A 24,230-nucleotide genomic window follows, 5' to 3' on the forward strand; every position below is an offset into this window, starting at 1 on the left:
GTAATTAAATAGAATGATATATTTGATTATTAGTTAATATACTTGATTTACTAAAAGATGTAAAGAATAGCAAATATAAGGAATAGAAAGAATAGGCACAAATAAAAATACTTTCAATACTGTAAAATGGATTATGAATAATTTACATATGTGATGTTATATGTGTGCTGTGTTTTAAGTATCTGGAGGTGGAGTGAAGAATACATGATTTTATAAACTCATGATTTTCATATTTTCATTTATGAAGAGTAATTTTTTTAAAAAAAATTATGAATAGAGGAAAGGGGATTCATTTGTGAAATCTAAATCACTAACCAATAAGAAACAGCACCTGTATACATTGTTAGCTCAGTAAATAACTATAGGATGGGGCATTATCCTGTGATTTAATAATGCTGATTAGGTGATTCGTGTAGGTAGAGCAGGAATTCATGTGGGTTGACTTAGGAGCAAATCATCTTGTACAATTTATTGTGATTGTTATGGATATTTCTTTCTTTCTTTTGTATATTTCAATTTTACTTATTCAGTATTTTATCAGTGTTTTTCTTACATAGTAGTATAATATATACATAAATAATTTTGTTCTTAATAAGTATAATTCTTGGAATTCACTTGCCTACCTAGAGTTTCACAATCTTGAGTTGTAGATAAGCACTCATTTGCATATCTGTTAGTTGGTCTTACCATATATTCCTTGAGTTCATCAGTTAGAAACACAGAGTATACTTGCAGATGGATTTTCCGTGTCAAGTGGTAATAGTAACTTATCTTATCTACTCTACTTCTGAACCAGTACTGCCAGGTTACTTACTGTATCTCATTTGTTTATATCTGAAAATATCTTTCCTTTCAGATGAGATACTGGTCTGTAAATACTATACCGATTGAAATCATCATTTGAATTATTCACTACAGCTTCGAAAATTCGAACTTCATGAGATGTTTCTTGATAGGAAACTCATCACTAGAATGTGGATTTCCCACATATGTTTATGTTTCTAGTTTGTTGGCTTTCATCACATGCATTCTTATAGAATATAGAAGGATTCAGTTAGGAATAGATAAATTTTTACTCTCTGTGCATATACTGTCTGAAGACTGGAAGCAGCTGTCCCTATATAGGGAACAACACACCTTCCCTAACAGCGACTATACTGCAGATGCAAGAACAACAAGTAGTTTTATTGTTCAGAGACATTTGCTGTCTGTGTAATATATTTGTCAACAAATAGTGCAATTAGAGACAAAAATGACACTACCAAATGACACTAACACATTTCCCACAGAAACTATGCTTCATAAACTAAAGCAAAACCATTTGTTGTACTACCAAACACAGTATCTAATTAAAAACAGTTGTGCTAACATTTTTCCAAATTTTTTTCCATGTCAAGTGGTGATAGTTAATAGTTAATTAACAAACACTTAATTACATGAAATAAGTGTTTGTTTGATTGCATTTGATATTTTTGATCTTATTAAGAGAGAGGGAGAGAGAGATCACAAATGTTAATTTCAGCTAAAATTCTACCAAAAGAGTTGCACCTAACATGCCATATAAACTTTGTGTCATTGAGCTCATATTATGATACTTTATGATGAAATGCTCATATTTAATTATTACTAATATCCAATTGTATGACACTGCATTCACCCATGTGATAGGTTTAGCAACATGATGCTCCTGTGAATCGATGTACAGTTTTTGTGATCTGTTTGTTTACAGGTCACAACAATTAGGAATAGAAAAATAATGTTACAGCATCATCGCTCACTACATCTCTTATGTTTTGGTTTTTGCTGCAAATTATGAACTGTTTAATTATTATTTTATTTTAGTGTTGTTAATAATAGCAGATGAGATTAAAAGTAGGATGTTGTTTGCACCATTCAAAACAAGAGGACATGCAAACCTATTGCAGTAACGTAAGATTGAAATTATTAAATTTAGTGATTAAATTGAATACCGAGATAGGGTGCAAGTTAAACTTACTTCATATCTGTCATTTACAGGCATTAAAAATATAAAGTTCTTAGTGATGTGAAAAGTGCTACACTAATTAATACTACATTTATCCATAAATTTGACAGTCTTATTGTAGAAATGGAAGAAAATGTAATTGTGTAGATAGATTAAGGACCAAACTGGTTGGCAGTTTTTGTGTTCTCTTCAAGCCAAGTCATTCAGAATAACTTTTTGTTTGTGAAAATTCTTCTGAATTTTTTGTTTGCATTATCTGATGCAAATGAAAAAATTTGACATAAATGAATGCTTCAATTACATTACTTACACACATGACTGCTTAAAAATGTTATTAAACCATTATGTGAATTTTCTAGTTTTTTTTTTTTTTGGGGGGGGGGTAGGCAGTGTTTCGCAATATAACAGTTAGCTATACAGTTGTGGTCTGGAACGTAATGTGCCTTCTGACCAGGGTATGCCTATAATGTAATAGTCGTTTGTATATTTTAACTTTTAAAATGTACTGTCAAGTAAGAAAATTTTGTGTCACTTAGAGTGAAAGCTTTTAGAAAATTATGAGAAACCAAGTTAAACGTAATTTTCAAAAGAATGCATACTCAGTTCAGGCTTAACAAAGTAATTAAACTTGTATATATATTTACTGCACATTATGTAATGGTCAAAGTTGATGCTCTTTTTAAGAATACCACAATGAAGGGATCTCTCACATGGATTTTTTATTTTATTTTATTTTTTATGTTCAGCCATACACGAGAGGTTGGTAGATCAACCTATAGTACATTAGTACTGTGTATGGGTTGGGAAAGAAGTACTTGTTCACATTGGATTTGAATGACTGTATATTGTATTCCTTAGGGAACACATCAAGGGGAAGATTGTTCCAAAGTATATCAGTTGCAGGGATGGAGGAGGAGGAGGAGAAGAAACTTGTTCTGTGGGTTTCAAGGTGCACTGTGTGGAGATGTTGAACAGCAGCTGCATGTATTCCAACAAGCTTAGTATTAAGTGGGGAATTATTGATGCTATTTCGGATGAACATTTTCCATGGAAATATTTGTAGAAAACACATAGTGTAGAGACCGATTGTCTGTGCAAAAGTGGGGAGAGTGAGTTGGTAAGAGATAGGTCATTAATAAGTCCGATTGCTCCCCTTTGTATTGAGTCAAGCATTTTGAGGGAGCTTTTCGTGGCCCCACCCCATATGTGGGAGCAGTATTCGATGGTTGGGCAGATTTGTGAGTTGTATAAGGTTAATAGCTGTTCAGGGGTGAAGTAATGTCTTGAGCGAAAGAGAAATCCTAGTTTTTTAGAAGCCGAGGATTCAATGGTTGTTATGTGTTTATGCCAGGAGAGGCTTGATGTCAAGGTATTTCCGAGAAGAGAAATTTCATTGTCTGGGAATTTGAGTTTTATCAAAAATAATACTAGGGGGAAAAAGGTTCTTTTTTGTGGGAAATAAGACAGAACTGGGTTTTACTAGCGTTGAAGTTGATGAGGTTATCTGAGTCCTATTGTAGGATGGCTTCGAGGTTTGAATTAAGGGAAGTTGTGGTTGATTTCTGTAGGTTGAGTTGTGTAGAGTGAGGTTTATCAAATGAAAGGGAGGATTGCAGTGTGCTGTCATCTGCAGGACTATTGGAATGGATGTCAACTGAAGTAGGTCATTGATACATAGTAGGAAGAGGGTTGGCGAGAGGACAGAACCTCGAGGAACCCCGGCATTAGTTGAATGGTGAGAGGATAGGGAACCATTGTTACCAAACATAGTTTGCGTCCAGACAGAAACCTGGCAATCCAACTACGGAGGCCTTGAGATAGACCAAACAATGCCAGCCTGCTTGGTAAGCACTTGTGCCAGACCCAATCAAACGCTTTGGAGATATCAAGTCCAACCGCTTAGATTTGCCAAATTTCTCCATGGCATTTGTCCAGAGATGGGTGACGTGTGTAGATCTCCTGATGATCGGCAGTGACGGAATCCATACTGGCAATCATTTATTAGAGGGTAGCTTCGATGTAATGTAGGAGTTGGGAATTGATGATTTTTTCCATTACTTTAGACAGGACTCAGGTGAGTGAGATGGGGTGGTAGTTGGACGGCAGTGACTTATCGCCCTTCTATGGAATGGGTTGAATATAGGCCAATTTTCAGACTGTGGAATAGATACCAGTGCAGTAAGACAGTATATATATATAAACGACATAGGACAGGAGACAGTTCTGGTGTGCAAACCTTCAGGACAATTGGAGGAATGCCATCGAAGCTGGGAGAGCTTCGAATTTGGACAGTATTTTGCTGATCTCTTTCTGACAAAAGGATACAGTGGGCATTGTATGTTGGGCATCTGGAATGGTTGGGGTGGACATTTGCCATTGTCAATTATGTGTGCATTGGAAGCAAAGTGTGAGGCCAGGAGATTAGCCTTTTCTGTAGATGATGATGCAATGCAGCCATCTGGGTAGGATACAGGTGGGAATAGTGTTGGACAGAAGTTACGACTGATTGTTTTCGCGAGCGACCAAAAGGCTCGGCTGCCATATGGACAGGCTGTTAATTTCCTGCTTTTTGCTCTTTCGAACAACTCTGTTTTGGAAGAATTGATTGGTTTTTTTTTTTTTTTTTTTTTTTTTTTTTTTTTTTTTTTTTTTTTTTTTTAATGTTAGGTTTGGGTATAAACTCTAAAGAAGGATGAGGTTCTTTATTTGAGCCAGTAATAGTATGTTTGGTTTTTCATTTGTACAGCCTTGATGCATGTTTTAAAAAACCAGGGTTTAGTTAGTGAATGACTACCTAAATTGGAGAGTGGTTTGAGTTATTGGGTATTCTGGTTAGCATCTGAACTAGTTGTGCAAAGTCATTGGTGATGGCAAATGTTTCAGCATTCTGCCTGCAAGATCTGTACAGCTGGAGGATAGCCAGTTGGTGTTGTGGACATTAACATCTCGTAGGAGAATGATATCGCTGTTGGGAAAGTGGCACTGGAGAAAGTTAATGTTTAAGGATGGGAAATTGAAGAGCTAACAGTGGTTGGTTGCATTGCTCAGAGCGATAGACACATCATATGAATGTGACTGAGTTGGGTAGGGATATTTTCATCCAAAGAAGGTGAAAGTTGGGCGATTCTAGGTTTGGTGTGCTCTGCAAGGTATGTCGAAGCAGATGTATGCACAGATGACCTCCTTGGGTTGAAAGGAGTTAAAAAGTGTGTAGTTTGGAAGGTTGAGGTAAATAGTGCTGGAGGAATGTGAGATTTGAGTTTCTGCCAGAAAGAGTAGGTGGGGTTTGATAGACTGCAGGTGGTGGTGGTGGAGACTATTAAAGGTGGAGTTTAGGCCACGGATGTTGAAGTGGATTTGTAGGGTTTGTAGTAAACACGAGTTAGATTCTGAATCCAGTTCAAAATTAGCTTTAAATAAAAATGCATGATCTGTTGTCAGTTTTTAAACCACTTGAAAGTGCAGCAACATATTCTTTTGAACTAGATCTTGATTATCAGCTGCTGGATGTGCAAGACATTTGCTAACTCTCTGAAGAGTTGAATGAATCCTTGAATGTTTGAATCTTAAGCAATCAAGTTTTCATCTTATATTCTAAACAGCAACGTTAGAACCTCCTTGAAAAAAGCCTGTTTTGAAAGTATCAATAGAATTTATAATTACATATTTCTACAAGGCTTTGCTTTGGTGTTATCAGATTAATGGATATGCTGAGAAGACACTTGACTCTGATGAAGAGCATTTATTTATAGGTGCATTATACTTAGTTCATATGCTATGCCTCTGCACATTGTAAATAAATATTCTTATGTTTCGTTGTCAGGTGCTTTTCATAGTGCCAGTCCCATTGTTTAGTAGAATAGCAGTGTGCTTCCAATTTTGCTTCTGAAGTTATACCCTTTAGGTTTCAATCTCATTGCCGTGACTGTTTATGACCATGTTCAGATGGTAGTCAGTTTTCATCACTATTGTGTGATGACTACTAGAGATCTGAAGTGGCTTAAAAAAATACTGTATTTGATCTAGAGCAGGCCTCTTGAATTATTTTATCCCTTAGCCTACTCACAGTACTAAATATGCTGGAATAATTTCAGCTGTTTTATTAGTGGGATTTATGCTTAAAAGAAAAACGTGAGATATCCTTTGACTTTTCTTTACTTCTTAAATGTATACTTTAATTGAACTTGCATCTCAATTCCTACACAAGTATTTTCTCCCTCATGTTACTTGAAAACTTAAAAGTACAGGATAAAGAAATGGGTAAGGGTATGAAATATTTAACATGGTGTCAGTGATGACTGATTACCCAAACTTATTTTTTAGCCTGCTTTATTCAATTGCTTTTTCAGCCAATCCCCATCTTATGACAGGGTTTCATTCTGACAATCCTGCTTTAAGTCGAAAAAAGGTTGTAACTTGGAAATTGCTATGTGAACCATAATGTGTATGCAAACAATTTATATTCTTGAATTCTAAAATGTTTGTTTTGTTATAGTTTGTAAACTAATTTTCCTTTGTACATTCTAATTATGTGCACTTACCAGTAAAATAATCAGATAGAAATGCATGAAACAAGAGTAATCTCAGTAGTATGAGCATGGAATGGAGAGAGCTATGGACTGCAAGACAAAATAAGGAATGATGGTAAATGAAAAACAAAAGTGTTGGATATAAGGGATGATATTTTAAAATGGAGATGGGCAAGGACTTATTGTACGGATAAAAAGTGATAGATGAACAAAGACAATCAATCACCTATTACCATATCACTTTGAAGGACACATTCAGTCTTGGATCACCAAAGCAAAGATGGAAGGATGCCCCATTGGAGATGGCTGCAGAATGTTGGCATTGGTAAGATTTCAACAGAGAAAGATGGAGACGAATGTCGGTGGCCTGTAACCAAATCATTATAAAATAGACTTACAAACTTAATTTTACTTTTTTTGTTTAGACAGTGAAATAATATAATGTGCAAATTATAACAAAGTTTCTGTATACAGTACAGCCACTCCTACTGGCATATAGCAAATTAAATAAGAACTAGGATAATATGATAACAAAATAAAGCCCTTGTTTTCTCTGGAAAAATAATTTGATAGTTGTCAGAGGTTCATTAGCAAAGTGTCCACTTAATTGTTATAAAATGAAATTAGCAGTACTGGCACTCACTGCTTCATTAAAAATAAATTATGAAAAAAAGTTTAGTTGAAATAAGTTAATTTTCTCTTTTTATGATTTCTGTTAGAACTATATAATTCAAAATTTTGTTTACCTTGGCTGTTTTTGTTATTTTAAGATTTTAAAATCAGTATAAAAAAATTGAAATTTGGAAATGGTTAAATATTGCTGAATTTCTGAGAGTATTTTAATAGGGAGATCTATCGATATACTGGAATATATCAATAGATTTGTGACTGGCCTGGATGCTATATAGTAGAATGTCTGATCTCTTTCTATTAAAATCCCAAACATAAATCTATAGATATAAAGATTCATAATGAATGTTTATTTTCTTGATCATCTAACTAGAGTAATTATTTGGACAATAGATCAGATGTTAGCTAATAAATAAATATTTATTAGTTAACACTTGATCTATTGTCCAAATAATTACTCTAGATATAAAGATTGTTGCAGTTTTTTGTCTAAGTAAATGACTCTCCAGTGAAGTTATTTTCTCTGTATGTGTACATGATTAGTATGGTTAATATTCACTACCAAAATCTCGGGAAAGTTTTAAAATAGTCAAATTCTTTGCTACAGGTATTGTTCTAATTCCATTTAATTAGGAATTGCTTTTCTTGTAGAATGAATTGTCAAAAACAAAATTGTTTTTCCATAAGACCTCTAAGTTAAAACTTGCCACCTTTGAGTAGGTATGTCTGTTAAATGCAATCATATCTGTTAAATGTTATATGTATATTGTACTAGATTTTTCCAGATGTTTTTAGACGAAAAATAATATTTATTAAAAACAAATAAACAAACATAAAACTTATTCTATTTTCTTTCTAGGTATTGTTCAATATGATATATCAAGGACAACCCAACAAGGAATGCAGAAGCTATTTGGCTTTTGCACTTACCTTTCTGATATTCTCTATGAAGGAATTAAAGTGTATCAGCATCCGAAATATTCAAATCTAACTGCACAGATAGGTAATCTAATGAGGTACGCTGTTTTGTTTTGTGTGTGTGTGTGTGTACACACACATATTTAAAAAATAAACACAAATAAACATTAAAATTTGAGGTTACAGAAATGATATCTACTGTTTCTTAGAGCTTGCTTTGAATCTCATTGAGGTTGTTAGAATGTCATTGTATGCAATTTTTATCTAAGAACAAGTTACGTGGTCCCAGTCATAAGTGCATTGCTCGTAGTTCATGATTTGCTGTTTTTAATGTCCATTTGGAGCTGACATCAAAACAATAGTTCTGTAAAAAAAAAATGCTTTCATTCTGAAAGTATTCTTATACTTAAAGGTATTTTTTAAAAATACTTTGCATGATATCATCATTCAAAAATTGCATTAGAATTTCCTCCTGTCTTCATATCTGAACAACATTTGTTGTTCAGATATGAAGTTGTGTTGATCTGAAGAGTTTGTTCATAATTTGATTAGTATATTGTAAAAGTGGCGTATGGAATGCTACATGCATGACTTTTATTATTATTATTAAGAGAGATCTCCAGGGGGTCAGAGACTCATCGAGGGAGGCCACCTACTACACACACTAGCTATCATACTTATTCTTGAATTCATTCACACTGCTTACACTCACAACATCCAATGGCGATCCATTCCAATCATGCACCGCCTTCTGAGAGAAAAATCTAGCCCTCACACCCTTCTTGGCAGCCTTCATTCTCGGCTTCCAAGGATGTCCTTTCCTCATCCTCCATAAATTGAAAATTTCCATCAATTGAAATCCTGTATGATCCTTTTAGAAGTTTGTAAGTCTCAATCATATCACCCCTCTTTCTTGTGTTTGCTAGTTTCTGCAGTCTACAAATTCTCAATTTGTCTTCATAATCAGTATTACAATCCTGATATCATTTTTAACACTCTACTTTGTACTCTCTCCAATATATCAGAATCACAATGGAAACCAGGAGACCAGACCTCCACACAATGGTCCAAGTGAGGTCTTATCAAGGCTTGTAAAGAGGCAAAATAACATCCTTACCTTTACATGTGAACGTTCGTTTCAGCATTGCAATTATTTTTTGAGTTGTATTTGCAATCTTTGCCAATGACCCCTAAACTTCAACTTTCTATCTATTAACACTCCAAGATCCCTAGCCTCATCAGTTTCTTGTAGCCTAATCCCACCAATACAATATGACATTGGATATCTAATTCTGGCGAAGTGAATGACTTTATATTTACTGACATTGAACTGACACCCATTCCCATAATTCCAGCCTATTCAAATTATTCTGCAAGTACCGCATATCAACAGCATTCCTGATTACCCTACCCATCTTTGCATCATCAGCAAATAACTATATGTCACTTGTCAAATCCTTCCCAGTATCATTAATGTACAGGTTTAATAACAGTGGACCAAGCACTGATCCTTGTGGTACACCACTTGTTACCATAAACCTTGCAGCCTCAGATCCTCTGTATACCACTTTTTGTTATCTGTCAGTCAGCCATCTTCTTATCCATGCTAATATTGTATAACCTGAACCCATTTTCTCCAATTTATGCAGCAGTCTGCCATGCTGTATTCTGTCAAAAGCCTTAGCAAAATCCAAAAGTGTCATGGTGAATCCATTCTTCTTGTCTAGTTCAATGGTAACATTGCTATAGAATGTGAGCAAGTTGCTAAACATGACCTCAATTTCAATACACAATTTCACATCATCAGCAAACAGTTGAATATTTCCTTTCAGGTTATTTCCTATATTACTTTGTACAAATTAAACAGCAAGAGACCCAGGCAGCACATCACTAGTCACCTATTTTCGCCTCGTTTCTGCCCCTCCACTTTTTGATATCTGTCCAGCAGCCACACTCTTAACCTTAACCAGCAACATATCCATCATTTGTTGGATGTTCTAATTTGCATAATAGTATTCCATGTGGTATTCTCTCAAACGCATTTCCAAAAATCCAGCAAAATGATCATGTAGACATTTTCTTTATTCAACTCAGCTGTTACTATATTATAAAAAGTTAGTGAATTACTAAGGCATGACTGATCTTAATCACGAATCCATGTTGACCCTCCTACAGTATCATATTTTTATTTATTCATTCATGAATTCTCTTTTTTCCAATTTTTTCCAATTTTTCCAAGTACTTTTATATAATCAGTATCTCAGACACCACCACCATGTCTGAGATACTGATTGTTCTATAATTTGCTACTTTAGTCTTAGAACTTTCCTTATGCAAAGGAATTATTTTGCCCTCTTTCACTCCCTTGGAACGCTACCAGAGCTGAGACTTAAATTAAACACCCTGGTCAAAGGCATGTTCAGTTCCCTTGCACATTTTTGCAAAACCGTAGCTGTTATCCCATCTAATCCCACAGCTGTATTTTCATTGAGTTTCTGCAATATCATAAGAACCCCTAATTCATCCACCTCTGTTCCCACAGCGTCTCTCATATTGGGTAAAGCAGAAACCTCACTAGCATGATAATCCTTGCAAAGTAGTCACTCAGTAACTCAACCATTTTATCTGCTTCTGTCTCCTTGTGACCATCTTCACTCATTAAGGTTAATCTTCCATGGTCATTCTTCCTCTTACTCGTCACGTAATGAAAGAAATCTGTGGGATATCCTTTGGTCTGCTCAACTAGATTCTTCTCATAATCTGATTTTGCCTTCCTTGCCATGCCTGTCACCTTTCTTGCCTGAGCCTTGTACCATTCATGACTTTGCTGATCAGCTTTCTTTTTATATATCCTTCAAAGAATTTTCTTCTTTTGCACCTCTTACTTAAGAATGTTACTCATTCATCTAATTCCTACCTTTTTAACCTTCCTTACATTAGGTATGCAATTTAATACCATTTCCTCTAGATCAGTGCAGGAATAATTAAATATTTCACGCCCCCCCCCATTGAAAAAAAAATCGTAATACAGACATATTATTATAATATTTATTGTATTTATATTCAATACAAAACATACACAGCAAATACTGCAAAGATCAAATACAAATATTACATTTTTAGCATCTTACATACACATTTGACATGGCATATTTAATCTTAAAACATTTAAAATTTGTTTTCATTATTTTACCCCCCCCTCCCCTCAACAAAACTAACGGCCCACAGTTGGAAAGCGCTGCTCTAGATGACCCTTAACTATATCCCATGCAGTACTAACATCCTAAACCCTGTAGTGTTTTATTCCATGGTACAGATTTAAGCTTCTTTCTAAGTTTGTCATAATCGACTGCCTTGTAGTTCCACAAATACCCCTTCTTGATATAATATTCCTCATGTTTTACAATTTCCCAAGTCAAGACTGAATGGTCACTTTCACCAATTTCGAATTGGTGAAAGTGACCACTCACTCTTGACTTGGGAAATTGTAAAACATGAGGATGGAGGCAATGTTGTCAACTTCGTTATGGATAGCTGTTCTGATCCTATAACCAGGTCCCATACTCTTTAATCCCTAGTCCCCTCCATCACATGCTGTCTTAAGTAATTATCTCTTACTACTACTTAATCCTCTTCACTCCACCTGGGAGCATAGGTCTTCCACCACTATTTTCCACTGGACTCTGTTTTTTCCTTCTCTTTTATTTGGCTCCAGTTTTTATTAATATTTCTTTCTTTCAGTAATGTTCTTTTCCATGTTTCTCTTGGCCTCCCTCGTCTTTTACCCTGTGGGTTCCAATCTAGAGCTTGTTTTTCTATTATTTTATCATCTTTCCTCCACACATGACCCAAACATCTCCATTTCCTTTCACGTATCTGTTGCAACATGGGTTTCTGGTTTGTTCTCTGCCATAGTTCTTCGTTTTACATGTGTTTTGGCCAATATATATTCCTCACTCTTGAACACTTGTTTAGGAAGACCTGGACATTGTTAACTTTCTTTTTGATTAACATCTACGTTTCTGATGCATATTGCCTTTACATTTGAGTTAAATATTCTCATTTTAGTTTTTATAGACAAATTCTTGTTTTTCCAAATATTTCTAAGTTGGTTGAAAGTTGAGTAAGCCACTTGTTTCCTTCTATTTATATCTTCAGTAGTTCCTCCTTTTATTAATACTATTGAACCAAGGTATATAAATTTGTTCTGCTTCTTTAAGTATTATTTCTTCTATTGTCATTTGTTTATTTTGGTTTGCATTTATTTTCATCAACATTGTTTTATTTTTATTTATCCTAAGACCAACTTTTTTGGCTGTTTCTACAAGTGTTGTTGTTGTTTTTTGTTCTATATGTTGGTGCTTCTGTGAAAGTAAGCAGATATCATTGCAAAATCTAGATCGTGGAGTTGGTTTTGAAGTAACCATTGTAATCCTGTATTTCCATGAGATACTTTTCTCATCACCCAGTCTATGACAATTAAAAACATAGCAGGGGAGAGTATACAACCTTGCCTTACTCCTGTCTTTGTTTTAAATGGTTCTGAGAGTGTATTTCCATGTATTACTTTAATTTCAAAATCTTCATAAATTTTTAAAATTATTCTTATTATTTTTTCTGGGAGTCCGTAACTTCTAAGTAATTTCTATAGGGAAGATCTGCTTATACTGTCGAAAACTTGTTCAAAATCGATAAAATTTAAATATAAGCTAGTGGTTATATTTAAATTTAAATTATATTTAAATCCTGCCTGTTCTGGTCTTAGTTGTTTTTCTCTTTCTATTTTGATTCTTTCTAGTATTATCCTTGCTAGTATTTTACTTATAACTCTCAGCAACGTTATACCTCTCCAATTTTTGCATTCAGATAAGTTCCTATTTTTTGGATAATTTAGCCAGTAATCCAGTATTCCATATCTTAGGCCACTTTTCTTTTTGCCATATCTCATTTAGTAAGGGATATAATATTTGCTTTTAGTATATTTCCTGGTATGTTGTCTGCTCCGGGTGCTTTACCTGTTTTGATCTAAGTTATTGGTTTTGTAATTTCTATTTTTGTTATTTTGTTCAAATTTATATCTAATGATGCATTTTGTTCATTTAATTCTAAGCTCTGGTCACCATCAGTCATTTCTTGAAATTCCTCTGAGAAGAATTCCACCCGTCTATTTATATGTTCTTTTTCATTTAATAATAATTTTCCTTCTTTATTGTATATAGGAACTATCCATTTGTTTCTTTTTCCTCTTGTGCTAGATTATCTAAGTATTTTTTTTTGCCTTTTAACCATCCTTACATTAGGTATGCAATTTAATACCATTTCCTCCTTAACTATATCCCATGCAATACTAATATCCTCACCCTGCAGTGTTTTATTTCATTGTACAGATTTAAGTTTCTTCCTAAGGTTGTCATAATCACCTGCCTTGTAGTTCCACAAATACCCCTTCTTGATATAATATTCCTAATGTTTTACAGTTTTCCAAGTCAAGACCTGCATGGTCACTTTCACCAATTGGTGACAATGTTGTCAACTTGGTTATGGATAGCTCTTCTGATCCAATGACCATGTCCAATACTCTCCAACCCCTAGTCCTCTCCATCACATGCTACCTTAAGTAATTATCTCTTAGCAGGTGTATAAATTCTATTTCTTTCCTGCCATGTGATCTTTCTTCCTTTTGGTCTATATCTCCATAGTTGAAGGCCAGTACTCATTGTACTGATTTGGCTATGCATGTCTTCCAGATCATCTGTGGAATCACACGGCCTATAGCAACAACCAACTGTATAGTTTGTCTTACTGGTCTTAATCTCACACCAGATTGCTTCAAATGAACAACCACTCTCCCAATTGTTTCCTTTTTTTTTTTTTTTGGTTGCAATTCATCTGTTATCATCAACAGTACTCGTCCCTCCATCCTATCTTTATTTTCTCTGAAAATACTAAATCCTTCACATTTAGTCCCTGTAATTACATCAAGTGCTGTTAATCAAGTCTCACTAATGCCTATAACTTTTGACAAGATTGCACTAACCAATGCCAAAAACTCCTCCTCCTTGGTTCTGATGCTTCTAGCATTAGAGTATAGAAACTGCAGCATCCCTTTAGTCCCCCCCCTTCTCCACCTTTACTTTCTGAATTGACTACTACTCTATTCAATATTTTTGCTTGAGAGTCTCAATTACACATTTGGTCATTCTCATACTCACTCGCATCATGGGTGCCTTCACACAAAAACTGACTTGCTTTCGTCCTAATTGTTTAAGTTTTCCTGAATTTGTTCTTCTGCATGCTTGGTAAGCAAAACATGTCTAGACATGTAACACCAAAGCCATTTAGATGCAGTCCATCAGAATTGTACAAATCCTTCTTGTCATCAAACAGAGACCACAGATTCTACATTATTCCTTTTGCACAATCGAAGTACATGCTCATTGGATATCAGTATTCCATCTTTCTCAGTTTTTCACCTGTATCATAGTAGGGTAGGAGAATTGCAGTCATCACCTTCTTACTCTTCAGTTTTGCCTCTTTTAATAATTCCTTTACATCCTTCCTGATAGAATACTTCTCGCTTCTCAAATTATTGGTACCAACCAAGACAATCATTTCCTTCGACGTACCTTTTTGCATTTGGCCGAAGTGGCTGATATCATGAATTTTAGCATCTCGGAAACATGATTTTGTCATACTTTCATTAAGTACTCTCATGATCATTGAGTCTTCATACGTAATTTTGTCTTTAACTTGTTTTTCTTGTTTGTTCAATCAGTCTTTATTATTACTTTGGATCACTTCCTCCTTTCTTTTTTTCAGTCCTGCTTCCTGCAGCTTCTGCAATTTTTCAATTTCATACTTTATCCTACATAACATAACATTTAATGAAATTTAAATGATAAAATTTTATCTTGCTAGTTCTTTATTACCATTCATTTCCTCCTCTATTTCCATGGTGGCTGCACATTCAATATTAATAGCTTCATTTTTCGTCAGTTTTTGTTGCATTTTCAACATCTAACAAATACTCACATTTAAAACACTGAATAAATACTGTCTCTCTCTCTCCAGTTTCAATTGCCTTCTACATATTCTTCAATTTTCTTGATAAATACATTTCATATACACTGCACTGAATAATATCGTGCAAATTCATATTGCTGGACAACATGGTCTTTGCTGCCGTTGTTTGCCTCATTGGTGCCATGTTGACAATATTACAACAAAAATGTTTTAAAGATACTAAATATTCAAAAAACATGAAAATCTACACTAATACACTATAATTCTCTAATTTTCTGAAGGAAAAAATATGGTAAAACAGATAGAAATCACTAATTTACACGAGTGCTCAATTACACAGCCAATTCTAAATTGAAATCTAACTTACACATGATTTTTAGTCAGAATTTAGGATTAGATGTCTTTGTTAATCATATTTATAAATGATTTTTGTCTGTTGTTAAAGAAAAGCTATAAAATGGGTGTAGAATGCTTATTTCAAGGAAGCATAATAAATATCAATTTTTTGATACTGTGGATAAACAATTTTGAAAACCATTTCTTATCCTTCTTTTTGTACTTTTAAGAAAAATGAATAATATTTCAATCATTTCTATATAAGTACAAGTGGAATGTTGTTCCTTTTTTAATTTTTTTTAAAGTCCATCTCATCCACCAAAAGATGTTAACCTTACTACAAAAGTACTGTTAGTGAACATAGTTCTTTTAATAAGAATACATAATGCATACAGAACAACCAACAAAAGTAATAAGCTAACCCCCCCCCCCCCCCCGTTTCCCCAGCTTATCTGTACTGACTATAAAATATTAAGTTCTTACAATTAGAATGCTTGTAACGTGAAATGTATTTGCATATACAAAGAAAAAAAACAGGCTTTAAAAAAAAGGAGAAAGCCTCAATGAATAATGGCACTATTGCTGCCATCTTGTTATGTATAATGAAGTAATAGTATATGAAACTTTGAGCTTGTCCGCGCGGTTAGCCTAGTGGCTATGCGCTTCACAACCATATGCCTGGGGAAGGAGTGTCCTAGGTTCGATTCCCGTCGGTGACGTGAGGAGCTGAAGGATCTTCCTCAGCCATAGCCAAGTTTGCCAGTCTTGGGCGTGGACAGCAGGGTTTTTTTCCCAGTTTATTCTGGGGTTTTTCATCCTGCAAAGCAGGCAAACTGGCCTTAAGAACTCAACACTACAGGCCATAGGATACACTGGAGCATAAGGCTGACCACCTTATCCTGTAAATGGAGTGAGGTCCAATGATCAATGGACCCTCGACACCGCAAGGTAAAAGAGGGTATAAGGAAGATGATGATGAACTTTGAGCTTTGAAATCAAAAATGTTTCTATCATGACAAATGACAGTTATCATCCTAACTTGCTGTATTTGAATATTATTACTATTATATGAGGATATCCAGGAAGTCAAGGACTTATTGAGGGAGGCCACCCATCACTCATTCGAACTGTCATACTTTCTCAAATTCATTTAAACTAGATACAAATGCAACTTAAGCAGGCAAAGTGTTCCACTCACTCACTTCAGTATTAAGTCTGAGAGAAAAATATAGCTATCATCCTTAAGTATGAAGAAATTCAAATTTCACAGAAGACCCCTTTGTTCTCTCTTCACCTAATGAAAAATTTCAACAATCAGTATCCTTAACATACTTTCAGAAGTTTTATTATTTTTTTTAAATTTTTATTAGGATTCTGAGGACATCTATCATATCACCCCTCTCTCTACTGTTTACCAGTATCTCTCTCTACATACTCTGAATCTGTCCTCATAATCCCAATATCATCTCTGTTACTATTCTTGCATCTTTTACTCTGAACCCAGAGTACCCTATCTGTATAGCATAGTCCAAGTGTGGTTGTAAAGAGAGGCAAAATATTATTTTATTTAAATGCAGTTTAACTTGTGTAGTTGATGAAAGTTTACAAAAGAATAAATATATATTCTTAATTAAATGTGAACCCCATTTGTTGTTAAAAAAAAAAAAAAAAAAAAAAAGTGGGAGTTTTTATTGCATAAATGAACATTGTACTATCTATATAATGTCATAAATCTGACATTATATAGACAGTACAATGTTGATATTTAAAGTCGGCCATATTGATAATTAAAGATGTCAAGAAATTATATTTTTGGTTTAATCCTTTGTCCAAGTGGCAGTGAACAAAGTTTGCACATGAAGTATTTTCACAATTGGATAGAGGTATAGAGGTTGATGACTATACATCAGTTGTCTTGGGATCCTATAATGCCAAGTGCACATCTTTTAGGGTATGTATGATGCTATACATTATGGGAAGGGCCCCCGCCCAGATTGGTTTGGGTCTTAATTGAAGTCTCGTTAGTGAGCTAGACACAGAAGGAATACCAAGGTTGAAGTGATTGTAAAGTTATATATTTCCCACATACTGAACAGCTGTTCTTGGCATCTTTTAATTATAGTTTGAATCAAGTGAAAAAACTTTAAACATCCATTCATATCGAGAGTAATTTAATAATTTATGGGAAATATATGATTTCTGCATTATTTCAACCTTGTGCAGCTGATGAAACTTGACAAAAGAATAAATATATATTTCTTGATTAAATGTGAACAAACACTCATTTGTTTGTAAAAAAAAAAAAAAAAAAAAAAAAAAAAAAAACTGGAAGTATTTGGTTTGTAATCCCTTCTGAAGAAGCTTCCACTGACAAGACCTCAATAAAGGTCATTATCATCATGCTTGTCAAGGATTTTGGTCTAAAGTGGCCTGTTCCGGCCTTAGAGTCATCGTTGAACCTTTTAAGAGTATGTCCTGGTTTTCTTTTTTCCTAATGGTTTGTAATTTAAGGCTTGTTTTGGTAATCTTCTTTGTTTTCATTCTTTCAATGTGTTCCATCCATTTATGTTTATATTTTTTAATTTTTTGCAATTACTGAGTCCTGGTTTAATTCTTTAATAATTTCTTCATTTCTTTTGTGATCGAATAGAGTATACTTCGCAGTTTTTCTCATAAACTTCGTTTCGGCTATTATTAATCTTTGTTTTTTTGTTTTATTGTCCAGATTTAACTTCCATACAATAGAACTGGTAGTTAGTCTGGTTTGTTTTTGTACTAGGTTTGGTTTATATATAGAGTTGATTACACCTGTTAGTTTTAAATATTTTGTGATTTTTAGGATTATGTCTATTTCATCTTCATGTGTAATCATACATCCTAAGTAGTTAATGAATTCACCTGTTCTTAAATCTTGTTATATATTACTATTTTAGTTCTTACTGGATCTTGTCCATTAAAGGCAAACTTTTTAAAATTTGTCTGTTGATATTATTATTCCATAATCTTTGGCTATGGCATTTAAATTTAAAATATCTTTTTTGGTCATTGGGAAAAAGGAGTGTGTTTAAGTTCATGCTAGGAGAAAGTTTAATACCGTGATGGAAATTTTTATTCCATTTTATTATTATTTCATTTAGATAAATATTATAAAAAGTTGGTGAAAGAGGATACCCTGTCAGACTCCTTGGTTTATCTCTCTCTCTCTCTCTTTCTATGTGATAGCTCATGATTTAATCTTATTTGTATTTGATTATTTTCACTTTCAGGGAACCCTGTAACCTCTAAAGAGCACGTCCCCTGGGTGGCGGATAAGGACGCCCACCATATATGTATATCGGCTTTAAAAAAAAAAAAAAAATCGATCTTCACTGGTATCCAATCAGAGATAGCTGGCCAAGGCTATCACTAAATAAGTGGTACACACAGTGAAGAGAGAGACAGCTCAACAAGTGCTGCCATCTCATGGTCCCTAACACAATATATTTAATGTCTGAAATAGTGTGGGTTCTACTGTCAGTTTTCTTGAGTTTACGGATATGTGTGTGTGTGTGTGTGTGTGTGTGTGTGTGTGTGTGTGTGTGTGGTGGGGTAGTCTGAATATATATTGAATAAGGACTCATTGGACCCACAGTGCCATAAGGGGTAATCATCTTGATTCTTGATTGTAAGTGAAGTGGCACTCCCATGGTCCCTTAGCTGGATCTATCCTCTATTTTGAGGAAGATCCACTGATTTTAATCTGATAAGGCCTTATCAGTCATCTCTTTTTATTTTATGACCCTTATGCTATTAGAGTACTCGAGGGCCATGTGGGTCTTTCCTTTTCTGGACTATATATGTGTCCCCCCTCTATAAACCTCTACTATAATTCTACTCTATTCTACTATAATAGAATAGAGTAGAAGCTGGCCTGGTTGGCTGAGTGGTCAGCCTACCTATCTGCTCTCCAGCCAAAAGGCTACTGCTTCGAATCCTGCTGTGGGCATGGATGTTTGTGATTGTCTGTGAAAATACTAGTGATGATGATGGGTGGTAGATGGCGCTGGTGTAGATGATGGTAGTTGGTGGATTGAGCATTGGAGACAGTTGTAGAGTACCCTCCCTTGATGAGTTATTGGACTTCCTGTAATAACAGTACTACTACTAATAATAATCTACTTTTTCCCCTTCAATATACCTTATTCCTCCTATGGGTTTAAATTTGGAAGAAGGCTAGTTCAGAAGCCTTAAGGTAGCAGCTCTACCACTAGACTATCCATCATCAGACTAGTCACCTGACATGGAGAACATTATTCTACTTTTAAGCCAACAGAGAAAGGTAATCAAAATGAATCTATTGAAAACCTGAATAAAGGTCACATGTATTAATGCTTGTCATTGTGTTTGATTACCTTCCTGTGGGGTAGTGGTTCTACTCAGTGGAAGGTTTTTGCCTGTCACCACAGGTTTCGTTATATAAAAATGTTTTAGAGTAATCTTGTAGATCTCTCTGGATATTTGGAAGGTATCCTCACACTTTAACATACCTCAGTAAAGATTGAAACCATTTGAGTAGTGGCTCTTCCCATAATGCATAGCATTATAAACACCCTAAAGGAGTGTTTTTTGCATTATGGTATACTATGGCAATTGATGTGAAGTCATTAGCCTCTATATATAATTATCCCAGTGTGAAATTGCTTCACATGCAACAAAGGATTAAACCAATAATATAATTTCTTGGCATCTTTAATTTATAGTTTAACCAAGTGAAAAAACTTTCAAATTTCCCGATAATATTTGCATCTAATCTTGAAAAAATGTAAGGAGAAATGGTTCTTTTTGCTTTTCTGTGTGGGATAATTATTTTATTATTATTGATTATTATTATTATAAGCAAAATACATCACCATAGATGAAAATCACTGTTTCGCCTACAATCTTGACTACTTCGACTATCTTGGAGTTGTGATAAGCTCCATGATGAGATCAGCAATGATGCAATTGCAGAAAATATGGAAAGATGGAAACATTTCTATCACCACTAAATCAAGATTGGTCAATAGCTTGGTGTTTTTTATTTTCATTTATGGTGCTGAATCTTGGACACTCAGTAAAAGAGATATGGACAAGATAAACAGCTTTGATATGTGGTGCTAGAGAAGGTGTCCAGAGTCTCCTGCATGGACAAAAAGTCTAATGAAAGTAAATTGACTAAAAATCAAGAGGCAGTTGTGTGACATTTTCATTGAATGAATGCTGAGATATTTCAGTTAATTTCAAGATGTGAAAATGACAACCTTGAAAAACTTATCATCCATGGGAAAGTGGAAGGACAAAGTAAAAGAAGACACCCACAACCAGAATGGTTGAACTAAATTAAAAAGATCACTGGACTTACTTTGGAGTTGGTCACTGCTGCACCAAAAAAAAAAAAAAAAAGAAAGAAATAAAATGGAGACTTGGATATGGTCTCAAGTTGTCAGACATGAGAGGACCAACAAGAAGTGTAAAATGCTGTGGTTATATATTCTCTATTCTTGTCGGCTGTGCCGTTTGTTATACTATGTACTTCCACTACCCTGCTTTGTCTTTGTTTTCTCCTTACTTAACTGCCACCATATATTTATTTCTATTGTATCTTATTTCTCATGCTCTATAGTCCAACAAATTTATTTGTTTAACAACTGGTCCAACTAGAGTATATATTGAGTGCAAGAGTAGAACAAAGCAGATATCGTTCGTATTCCCTGCTTAATATTTCTTTTAATTTAAACTAGCTGTGGCATAAATATAAATCATGCAGACTACATTATGAATCGTACCCTTATGCAGGTGCAAATTTTTTTAGGATGGTGCATTAACAAAATCAGGCCAATGTGTTGTTTACAAACCCTTTAACTAAGTCTAAAGGAATATTTACAGAATGATACAGTATATACACAAAGTATATACAGTTTTCTTGCTACTTTCAATTCTTTCTACTCTAGTTAAATACAATATAGCATAACATTACTCAATTATAAAACATACCTTGGTTAAACTTAATTTATTATAACTATCAATATCTCACAAACATAGACACTTAACATATAATCATACTCATTAATACAACTACTTACAATATTCATTCAGCAGACAGTGTTTCACATTAATCCTTCATTCACACATAAATCCTCTTCTTGTCTTTCTTTTCGTTTACTGACTAGTTTCTGTCTTCCTGCTAAATTTCTCCCTTGTTCGAGTAGTCGACTATACTTTTCCTGATTGGACCTTTGACATGGTGGCGAAGTGCAGCTCTTGCCTTTTAAGATGACTTGACACAAATCTCTCACATGGTGGTGATTCAAGTAGACAACTTTGGAACTCACAGTGCTTCTCTTTCAACTTCCAACAGCAATCTCAGCATGAGGAATCAACAGGATCTCAGGTAAGAGGAAGCTTAGAAAACCATAAGAACAAAATTCCTTCCCGACAGATCACCTTTTATAGGCCCTGACTTCCATTGTGCATATGCGCACGTCTCTCAAAATTGATTATGTATTTACCTACGGACATGCTGACGTCATTCTCCGTGTGTCTTTGGAATTCTTTACCCATGGCAACTATGGTCACATATTGACCTCTGGACATGACGTCATCTTTTGTAGGTTGTTGGAGTTTTTCATCCATAACAATGCGGTTAGCCTAGTGGCTATGTGCTTCGATTCCCATCAATGACTCGAGGAGCTTAAGGATCTTTCTCAGCCATAGCCAAGTTAGCTGGTCTTGGGCGTGGATAGCAGGTTTTTCCCCCCAGTATACAACAAGGTTTTTCATCCCGCAAGCAGGCAAACCAGCCCCATGAACACAACGGATACAGTCATGAATATCACGCTTAGATGCAGCAGAGTGGTTGCAAACTGGCTGCATTAATATGCCAGTAAACCCCTCATTACGAGGAGACTCAACTCATCCTAGACAGATGAGAAGGAGAGGATAGGAGAATTATTAGACTTTGATGACATCATGTGCCACATTATTTTTAACATAGACTGAATACAATAATATTAAAGAAAAATATGATTTCAGTCAAAATCCAACAGTTTTTTGAGAGTATTCTCCAAAATTAAAAAAAACATGTAAAACCAAACATAATAAGTGACTTTGTCACTTGTCATGAGAGATTTTACAGAAGATTATTTTGTTTAAGTAGTCATCAACTTTTTTTAAAGGAAAGTCGTTATCCATGCAACCCAAAGTAATCGTATTTTGATTACATCAGTTATCCACAGGTACCATTATTATTTCTGTTTATGATAGTGGAATAAATATATGCATTAATTTTATTACTTTATGTTTATGATGCTTGATGCTTAATTTATGACACTTTTTTTTCAGGCACATTGCAGTGTATGTTGCTGGACACTGGGAGACTTTCAAATCAGAGATAGTTGCTTGTGTGGATGATTTAAAGAAGTGTTTGCAGTTTGAATTTGATTATTTTTTTTATCATATTGTTAAATCTATTTTCTCTTGTCATGGGTAAGGATATTTGCAGTATTATATATATCACATATAATATTTTAAATGTTTGATAAATGATATTTTAATAGTATAATATTCATCACATACCATGAAAAGCATCATTATGTACTTTCTTATTGCAGAATACTGTCAAACTATTGTGAATGATATAAATCATATTTTAAACACATAGAGTGTTCTGCTTATTATTTAGCACCCTCCACCCCCACTCCATGTTGGACACTGACCATGTACTCTTCTTCCCCCCCATTTCTCTTTTCTTGTGCACATTACTCTACTTCTCCTGAATCTCTCTCTCTCTCTCTCTCTCTCTCTCTCTCTATATATATATATATATATATATATATATATAAAGGTTATATTATACCTAACCCTTTCCAGATGTCCGCAAGTCATATTGTGGACATCTGGAAAGGTTTATCTGCTAGGGAATCTCAATCTGCCTTAAAAGAAAATTATTTGATCGCTGTATAATTCTTGTCATGACATATGGAAGTGAAACATGGACTTTGAGTAAAAAAATATTGACCAAGTTGAGGATTATCCAGAGGAAAATGGAAAGATCGTCATTACTCGGTATTACCATTCTAGATAAAAAATGCAAAACTTGGGTCAGAGCTCATACTAAGGTAAAAGACATAACAGCCATTAAAAGATCCAAATGGCAATTGAGCAGGTAATATTGCTAGAAGTAACACTCAAAAATGAACAAAGCTAATATCAGATATCTCTTTCGATCCTAGAGATGGAAAGAGAGCTACAAGAAGACCAAAGAGATGGTTGAAGTATGAGATTAAAGAGAACAGTAGTAAAGAAAGTCTCAAGATAAGAATGAGTGGAGGACTTTGGAGGAGACCTTTGTTCAGAAGTGGACAGAAAATGGCTGATGGTGATGAATGATGATGATCAGCTGGAGCCCATGCCCTAGTTTCACAAGACAGGCTGGCCTTGACCAATTCTGAAAAGCCTTCATCCCCAAATTTATCAGATCCTCAAACGGTTTCTACCTAATAATTCTTTCGTCCATATAAGTAATCTATTTGTAGTGAAGAGGATCGCTCAGTAATGGTACTGGCTCTTTTCATTCTTTTTCTATGCTTTGCTTCTCATATTGTTTGTTCTACTTCTCCTGAGTCTTTTTTAGTATCCTGTCTTCCAGATGTTCATCACTGGGATTTAACTCCTTACCTCCATGTTTGCCGTGCAGAGCAGCAACCCATGGACATCTGGAAAGGGGGAAACCTGGTAGGTAGTCTTGTGTAATTTTGGCCTCTGCTTCAGCAAGAAAGCCAATCCTGGATAGT

The 24,230-nt window shown here is 34.6% G+C and overlaps 1 protein-coding gene across 3 annotated transcripts in view; it reads left to right on the plus strand.

The window, feature by feature from the left end:
• The window catches only part of Epg5 (ectopic P-granules autophagy protein 5), a 923,436-nt gene that overhangs the window by 267,806 nt on the left and 631,400 nt on the right, over window positions 1–24,230 (plus strand). For all 3 annotated transcript variants that reach the window (XM_090395201.1, XM_090395199.1, XM_090395200.1), the window contains exons 10-11: window positions 8,003–8,159; window positions 22,780–22,923. In XM_090395201.1, the coding sequence (XP_090251327.1) occupies window positions 8,003–8,159; window positions 22,780–22,923 (301 nt within the window). The remainder of the gene's footprint in view (window positions 1–8,002; window positions 8,160–22,779; window positions 22,924–24,230) is intronic.

The sequence above is a fragment of the Typopeltis vanoorti genome, chromosome 7, assembly GCF_054136105.1.
Source record: "Typopeltis vanoorti isolate ZY-2024b chromosome 7, IOZ_Tvanoo_1.0, whole genome shotgun sequence".
Taxonomy (NCBI): domain Eukaryota; kingdom Metazoa; phylum Arthropoda; class Arachnida; order Uropygi; family Thelyphonidae; genus Typopeltis; species Typopeltis vanoorti.